The sequence below is a fragment of the Gobius niger genome (assembly GCF_951799975.1).
Source record: "Gobius niger genome assembly, chromosome: 15".
NCBI classification, from domain to species: domain Eukaryota; kingdom Metazoa; phylum Chordata; class Actinopteri; order Gobiiformes; family Gobiidae; genus Gobius; species Gobius niger.
Window position 1 is genome coordinate 31,509,133 of NC_136866.1, and position 8,385 is coordinate 31,517,517.

The following is an 8,385-nucleotide window of genomic DNA, read 5'->3' on the forward strand; positions in this document are numbered from 1 at the left end:
AGGCAGAGGGGTTAGAGGTACTGCACATGTGCACTAACGAGACACCAGGCGGTCCTGAGGGAGGCAGAGGGGTTAGAGGTACTGCACATGTGCACTAACGAGACACCAGGCGGTCCTGAGGGAGGCAGAGGGGTTAGAGGTACTGCACATGTACACTAACGAGACACCAGGCGGTCCTGAGGGAGGCAGAGGGGTTAGAGGTACTGCACATGTGCACTAACGAGACACCAGGCGGTCCTGAGGGAGGCAGAGGGGTTAGAGCAGCAGCACATGTGCACTAACGAGACACCAGGCGGTCCTGAGGGAGGCAGAGGGGTTAGAGCGGCAGCACATGTGCACTAACGAGACACCAGGCGGTCCTGAGGGAGGCAGAGGGGTTAGAGCGGCAGCACATCTACAGGGATCTCCACAGAGACCGGACCTGGTCCAGATTTAGACTGAAGTGGGGCAGACGCTTCGGGAGCGACCCAGAAAACGCTGCTTCTGGATCTGAAAAATATCCCTGATTCACTGAACCTTTGAGGAGCTCGATTTACGTCGAGACGCTGCAGATTCATGTTTAAAGCACCTGGTGGTTCATGATCCGGGCAGGGTCGGGTCACACGTACCTGGTGGCCCCTGATCCGGGCAGGGTCGGGTCACACGTACCTGGTGGCCCCTGATCCGGGCAGGGTCGGGTCTAAAGTACCTGGTGGCCCCTGATCCGGGCAGGGTCGGGTCTTAAGTACCTGGTGGTTCCTGATCCGGGCAGGGTCGGGTCACACGTACCTGGTGGCCCCTGATCCGGGCAGGGTCGGGTCACACGTACCTGGTGGCCCGTGACCTGGTAGCGTTGGGTCACACGTACCTGGTGGCCCGTGACCTGGTAGCGTTGGGTCACACGTACCTGGTGGCCCGTGACCTGGTAGCGTCGGGTCACACGTACCTGGTGGTTCATGATCTTGCCGTACGTCTCCAGCAGAGACTCGGCGTAGAACGGCGTTTCTCCGTAGAGCATCTCGTAGACGCACACGCCCAGCGACCACCAGTCGCACTCGGGGCCGTAGCGCCCGCGCCCCGCCTCCATCGCCTGAAGGATCTCCGGGGAGATGTAGTCGGGCGTTCCCACGGCGACAGACGACTGGACCTGAGGCGTAAAGTCAGAGTCAGCGTGTCCTCTTAAAGGGAGTGTCCTCTTAAAGGGAGTGTCCTCTTAAAGGGAGTGTCCTCTTAGAGGGAGTGTCCTCTTAGAGGGAGTGTCCTCTTAAAGGGAGTGTCCTGTTAAAGGGAGTGTCCTCTTAGAGGGAGTGTCCTCTTAAAGGGAGTGTCCTGTTAAAGGGAGTGTCCTCTTAGAGGGAGTGTCCTCTTAAAGGGAGTGTCCTCTTAGAGGGAGTGTCCTCTTAAAGGGAGTGTCCTGTTAAAGGGAGTGTCCTGTTAAAGGGAGTGTCCTGTTAAAGGGAGTGTCCTCTTAAAGGGAGTGTCCTCTTAAAGGGAGTGTCCTCTTAGAGGGAGTGTCCTCTTAAAGGGAGTGTCCTGTTAAAGGGAGTGTCCTCTTAGAGGGAGTGTCCTCTTAAAGGGAGTGTCCTCTTAGAGGGAGTGTCCTCTTAAAGGGAGTGTCCTCTTAAAGGGAGTGTCCTCTTAAAGGGAGTGTCCTCTTAAAAGGAGCGTCCTCTTAAAGGGAGTGTCCTCTTAAAGGGAGTGTCCTCTTAAAGGGAGTGTCCTCTTAGAGGGAGTGTCCTCTTAAAGGGAGTGTCCTGTTAAAGGGAGTGTCCTGTTAAAGGGAGTGTCCTCTTAAAGGGAGTGTCCTCTTAAAGGGAATGTCCTCTTAAAGGGAGTGTCCTCTTAAAGGGAGTGTCCTGTTAAAGGGAGTGTCCTCTTAGAGGGAGTGTCCTCTTAAAGGGAGTGTCCTCTTAAAGGGAGTGTCCTCTTAAAGGGAGTGTCCTGTTAAAGGGAGTGTCCTCTTAAAGGGAGTGTCCTCTTAAAGGGAGTGTCCTCTTAAAGGGAGTGTCCTCTTAAAGGGAGTGTCCTCTTAAAGGGAGTGTCCTCTTAAAGGGAGTGTCCTCTTAAAGGGAGTCTGCTCAAACACACAGCCCGGACTGAAGGTCCAGCCCTGAGGAGGAACCTTCCATCGGGACCGGGAACTACTTTAGCTTTAGTCTCAGCCCTGACCAGGAGGGGGCGCCGTCTCACCGTTCCGTCCGGGAGCATGCGCAGGCAGGAGCCGAAGTCGGCCAATCGGATGTGTCCGTTGACGTCCAGCAGAACGTTGTCCGGTTTGATGTCCCTGAGAAACATCATAATCAATAATAACACTGTGACATGTCCCGCCTCCAGCCGCCTCCCACAAAGGAAACGACCATGTGTGGATTCGGGGGGGCATGTTGGAGCGGGTGGCGTTCGGGCCGTGGTTGCCGTGGTTACCTGTGCACGTAGCCCTGCTGGTGGATGGAGCTGATGGCGAGGACCATCTCGGCCACGTAGAACTTGGCCATGTCCTCGGGAAGTCTGTCCTCGAACTTACTCAGCAGCGTCAGCAGGTCCCCGCCCACGTAGTAGTCCATCACCAGGTACTGAGGGGGGGCAGAGGGGAGAGGGGGGGGGTTACTGACCTCAGGAGTGTCCAGGAGGTGCAGCGAGACGTGGGCTCGGGTTCGAGTCCTGGTCTGGACTCTCTGCTTTACGTTTTACAGAAGCTGAACTCTCTCCCCTCCCTGACCTCTGAGTTTGAGCTCTGAGTGGAAACAGAAATCATGTGGAACCTCTGGAACCTCTGGGGCCCTCATGATACGATACGATACGATACGATTCGATACAGGGCTGACGATAACGATTATCTCACGATACGCCGATACTACAATAATCGGGATATTGCACAAAAATAACCTACGATATATCACGACTAAAAACATGCTACTTTTAACCTTCATTTGAACATACCAAATATTATTCATCATTTACATTTCTTTTCCTGCTTTGTTCCTCTTTATAAAAGACTCACAGACTGAAAATGTAGATCTGTGACATTTACGTTTAAATAAACCAGAAGCAAAGTCCTGTTTAAAAAGGAATAAATCAACCTCAAATGAATCTTGTTTTCATTCATTTGTGTAAAACTGTAGTGCTGCCCCCTGCTGGTCTGACCGAAGTCTTGATTATTGTTCCTCTATTGACTGTGAAAACAGTGGAGCACTGCTGCCTCATTAATATGCGTGACGTTGCTCATTAATATGCGTGACGTTGCTCATTAATATGCGTGACGTTGCTCATTAATATGCGTGACGTTGCTCATTAATATGCGTGACGTTGCCTCATTAATATGCGTGATGCTGCTCATTAATATGCGTGACGTCATCAAAAGTATCGATATCGTATCGTCCCGCAAAATATCGCAATATATTGGAAAATCAAATATATTGTCAAACTCCAAATATAAAGGATTTCTGTTTCCACTCGGCTGTTTGTAACTCATTACTTTGTCCAGTAACATCACAACTACTACAGTAGTATTGCAGTAGTATTGCAGTAGTATGTGTAGTAGTATTGCAGTAGTATGTGCAGTAGTATTGCAGTAGTATTGTAGTAGTATTGCAGTAGTATGTGTAGTAGTATTGCAGTAGTATTGCAGTAGTATTGCAGTAGTATTGCAGTAGTATTGCAGTAGTATGTGCAGTAGTATGTGCAGTAGTATTGCAGTAGTATTGCAGTACCAGGTAGTTGTCGTCCTGGAAGGCGTAGTGAAGCGTGGTGATCCACTGAGAGTCGCCTTTGACCAAAACGTCGCGCTCTTCTTTAAAACACGCCGTCTGTGAAACAAACATGTTAATGTTCAGGTCCGTGTTCAGCCTGAAGGTGGCGCCGTCTGTGAAACAAGCACACGTTAATGTTCAGGTCCGTGTTCAGCCTGAAGGTGGCGCCGTCTGTGAAACAAGCACACGTTAATGTTCAGGTCCGTGTTCGGCCTGAAGGTGGCGCCGTCTGTGAAACAAACACGTTAATGTTCAGGTCCGTGTTCAGCCTGAAGGTGGCGCCGTCTGTGAAACAAGCACATGTTAATGTTCAGGTCCGTGTTCAGCCTGAAGGTGGCGCCGTCTGTGAAACAAGCACATGTTAATGTTCAGGTCCGTGTTCAGCCTGAAGGTGGCGCCGTCTCAGTTTAGTCTCAGTTTAGTCTTAGTTTCGTCTCAGTTTCGTCTCAGTTTCGTCTCAGTTTCGTCTCAGTTTCGTCTCAGTCTAGTCTCAGTCTAGTCTCAGTTTAGTCTCAGTTTAGTCTCAGTTTCGTCTCAGTTTCGTCTCAGTTTAGTCTCAGTCTAGTCTCAGTCTAGTCTCAGTTTCGTCTCAGTCTAGTCTCAGTCTAGTCTCAGTCTAGTCTCAGTCTAGTCTCAGTTTCGTCTCAGTCTAGTCTCAGTCTAGTCTCAGTCTAGTCTCAGTTTAGTCTCAGTTTCGTCTCAGTTTCGTCTCAGTTTAGTCTCAGTTTAGTCTCAGTTTCGTCTCAGTTTAGTCTCAGTCTAGTCTCAGTTTAGTCTCAGTTTCGTCTCAGTTTCGTCTCAGTTTAGTCTCAGTTTCGTCTCAGTTTAGTCTCAGTTTAGTCTCAGTTTAGTCTCAGTCTAGTCTCAGTTTAGTCTCAGTTTAGTCTCAGTTTAGTCTCAGTTTCGTCTCAGTTTCGTCTCAGTTTAGTCTCAGTCTAGTCTCAGTCTAGTCTCAGTTTAGTCTCAGTTTAGTCTCACTTTAGTCTCAGTTTAGTCTCAGTCTAGTCTCAGTTCCGTCTCAGTTCAGTCTCAGTTTAGTCTCAGTTTCGTCTCAGTTTCGTCTCAGTTTCGTCTCAGTTTAGTCTCAGTTTCGTCTCAGTCTAGTCTCAGTTTAGTCTCAGTTTAGTCTCAGTTTAGTCTCAGTTTAGTCTCAGTCTAGTCTCAGTTTAGTCTCAGTTTAGTCTCAGTTTAGTCTCAGTTTAGTCTCAGTTTAGTCTCAGTTCAGTCTCAGTTTAGTCTCAGTTTAGTCTCAGTTTAGTCTCAGTTTAGTCTCAGTTTAGTCTCAGTTCAGTCTCAGTTTAGTCTCAGTTTAGTCTCAGTTTAGTCTCAGTTTAGTCTCAGTTTAGTCTCAGTCTAGTCTCAGTTTCGTCTCAGTTTCGTCTCAGTCTAGTCTCAGTCTAGTCTCAGTCTAGTCTCAGTTTAGTCTCAGTCTAGTCTCAGTTTAGTCTCAGTCTAGTCTCAGTTTAGTCTCAGTTTAGTCTCAGTTTAGTCTCAGTCTAGTCTCAGTTTCGTCTCAGTTTCGTCTCAGTCTAGTCTCAGTCTAGTCTCAGTTTAGTCTCAGTTTAGTCTCAGTCTAGTCTCAGTTTCGTCTCAGTTTCGTCTCAGTCTAGTCTCAGTCTAGTCTCAGTTTAGTCTCAGTTTAGTCTCAGTCTAGTCTCAGTTTAGTCTCAGTCTAGTCTCAGTTTAGTCTCAGTCTAGTCTCAGTCTAGTCTCAGTCTAGTCTCAGTCTAGTCTCAGTTTAGTCTCAGTCTAGTCTCAGTCTAGTCTCAGTTTAGTCTCAGTCTAGTCTCAGTCTAGTCTCAGTTTAGTCTCAGTTCAGTCTCAGTCTAGTCTCAGTTCAGTCTCAGTCTAGTCTCAGTCTAGTCTCAGTTTCGTCTCAGTCTAGTCTCAGTCTAGTCTCAGTTTAGTCTCAGTTTAGTCTCAGTTTAGTCTCAGTTTAGTCTCAGTTTAGTCTCAGTTTAGTCTCAGTCTAGTCTCAGTCTAGTCTCAGTTTAGTCTCAGTTCAGTCTCAGTCTAGTCTCAGTTCAGTCTCAGTCTAGTCTCAGTCTAGTCTCAGTTTCGTCTCAGTCTAGTCTCAGTCTAGTCTCAGTTTAGTCTCAGTTTAGTCTCAGTTTAGTCTCAGTCTAGTCTCAGTCTAGTCTCAGTTTAGTCTCAGTCTAGTCTCAGTCTAGTCTCAGTTTAGTCTCAGTCTAATCTTAGATTAGTCTCAGTTTCGTCTCAGTTTCGTCTCAGTTTCGTCTCAGTCTAGTCTCAGTCTAGTCTCAGTCTAGTCTCAGTCTAGTCTCAGTTTAGTCTCAGTTTAGTCTCAGTTTAGTCTCAGTCTAGTCTCAGTCTAGTCTCAGTCTAGTCTCAGTCTAGTCTCAGTCTAGTCTCAGTCTAGTCTCAGTCTAGTCTCAGTTTAGTCTCAGTTTAGTCTCAGTTTAGTCTCAGTCTAGTCTCAGTCTAGTCTCAGTTTAGTCTCAGTTTAGTCTCAGTTTAGTCTCAGTCTAGTCTCAGTCTAGTCTCAGTTTAGTCTCAGTCTAGTCTCAGTCTAGTCTCAGTTTAGTCTCAGTCTAGTCTCAGTCTAGTCTCAGTCTAGTCTCAGTTTAGTCTCAGTTTAGTCTCAGTCTAGTCTCAGTCTAGTCTCAGTCTAGTCTCAGTTTAGTCTCAGTCTAGTCTCAGTTTAGTCTCAGTCTAGTCTCAGTCTAGTCTCAGTCTAGTCTCAGTTTAGTCTCAGTCTAGTCTCAGTCTAGTCTCAGTCTAGTCTCAGTTTAGTCTCAGTCTAATCTTAGATTAGTCTCAGTCTAGTCTCAGTTTAGTCTCAGTTTAGTCTCAGTCTAATCTTAGATTAGTCTCAGTTTCGTCTCAGTTTCGTCTCAGTCTAGTCTCAGTCTAGTCTCAGTCTAGTCTCAGTCTAGTCTCAGTCTAGTCTCAGTTTAGTCTCAGTCTAGTCTCAGTTTAGTCTCAGTTTAGTCTCAGTCTAGTCTCAGTCTAGTCTCAGTTTAGTCTCAGTTTAGTCTCAGTCTAGTCTCAGTTTAGTCTCAGTCTAGTCTCAGTCTAGTCTCAGTCTAGTCTCAGTTTAGTCTCAGTCTAGTCTCAGTCTAGTCTCAGTCTAGTCTCAGTTTAGTCTCAGTCTAATCTTAGATTAGTCTCAGTTTCGTCTCAGTTTCGTCTCAGTTTAGTCTCAGTCTAGTCTCAGTTTCGTCTCAGTTTCGTCTCAGTTTCGTCTCAGTCTAGTCTCAGTCTAGTCTCAGTCTAGTCTCAGTCTAGTCTCAGTCTAGTCTCAGTTTAGTCTCAGTCTAGTCTCAGTTTAGTCTCAGTTTAGTCTCAGTCTAGTCTCAGTCTAGTCTCAGTTTAGTCTCAGTTTAGTCTCAGTCTAGTCTCAGTTTAGTCTCAGTTTAGTCTCAGTTTAGTCTCAGTTTAGTCTCAGTTTAGTCTCAGTTTAGTCTCAGTTCAGTCTCAGTTTAGTCTCAGTCTAGTCTCAGTTTAGTCTCAGTTTAGTCTCAGTTTAGTCTCAGTTTAGTCTCAGTTTCGTCTCAGTTTTGTCTCAGTTTAGTCTCAGTCTAGTCTCAGTTTCGTCTCAGTTTTGTCTCAGTTTAGTCTCAGTCTAGTCTCAGTTTAGTCTCAGTTTCGTCTCAGTTTTGTCTCAGTTTAGTCTCAGTTTAGTCTCAGTTTAGTCTCAGTTTAGTCTCAGTTTAGTCTCAGTTTAGTCTCAAACACGAACCTCTGCTCGCTTTAACATCTCCCACTTGTTGAGGATCTTCATGGCGAAAACTTGCTCAGTTTCCTTCAGCTTCACCACCGCCACCTGCACAGACCACCAGGGGGCGCTTTGTAAGTAAACCCACAGTAAACCCAGAGTAACCCCACAGTAAACCCGGAGTAACCCTACAGTAAACCCAGAGTAACCCTACAGTAAACCCAGAGTAACCCTACAGTAAACCCAGAGTAAACCCAGAGTGACCCTACAGTAAACCCAGAGTGACCCTACAGTAAACCCAGAGTAACCCTACAGTAAACCCAGAGTAACCCTACAGTAAACCCAGAGTAACCCTACAGTAAACCCAGAGTAACCCTACAGTAAACCCAGAGTAACCGTACAGTAAACCCAGAGTAACCCTACAGTAAACCCAGAGTAACCCCACAGTAAACCCGGAGTAACCCTACAGTAAACCCAAAGTAACCCCACAGTAAACCCGGAGTAACCCCACAGTAAACCCGGAGTAACCCTACAGTAAACCCAAAGTAACCCTACAGTAAACCCGGAGTAACCCCATAGTAAACCCAGAGTAACCCTACAGTAAACCCAGAGTAACTCTACAGTAAACCCAGAGTAACCCCACAGTAAACCCAGAGTAACCCCACAGTAAACCCAGAGTAACCCTACAGTAAACCCAAAGTAACCCTACAGTAAACCCGGAGTAACCCTACAGTAAACCCAGAGTAACTCCACAGTAAACCCGGAGTAACCCTACAGTAAACCCAGAGTAACTCCACAGTAAACCCAGAGTAACCCTACAGTAAACCCAGAGTAACTCCACAGTAAACCCAGAGTAACCCCACAGTAAACCCGGAGTAACCCCATAGTAAACCCAGAGTAACCCTACAGTAAACCCAGAGTAACTACAGTAAACCCAGAGTAACTCTACAGTAAACCCAGAGTAACCCCACAGTAAACCCA

General features: G+C 47.0%; 1 protein-coding gene across 1 annotated transcript in view; it reads right to left on the reverse strand.

The window, feature by feature from the left end:
- LOC306974448 (serine/threonine-protein kinase MRCK beta-like) overlaps positions 1-8,385 on the reverse strand; it is a 46,629-nt gene that overhangs the window by 35,883 nt on the left and 2,361 nt on the right. Inside the window, exons 3-7 of the mRNA XM_079571695.1 lie at positions 7,429-7,512; positions 3,687-3,782; positions 2,401-2,549; positions 2,170-2,263; positions 926-1,126 (exon numbers count right to left, since the gene is read on the reverse strand). Coding sequence (XP_079427821.1) covers positions 926-1,126; positions 2,170-2,263; positions 2,401-2,549; positions 3,687-3,782; positions 7,429-7,512 — 624 coding nt within the window. The remainder of the gene's footprint in view (positions 1-925; positions 1,127-2,169; positions 2,264-2,400; positions 2,550-3,686; positions 3,783-7,428; positions 7,513-8,385) is intronic.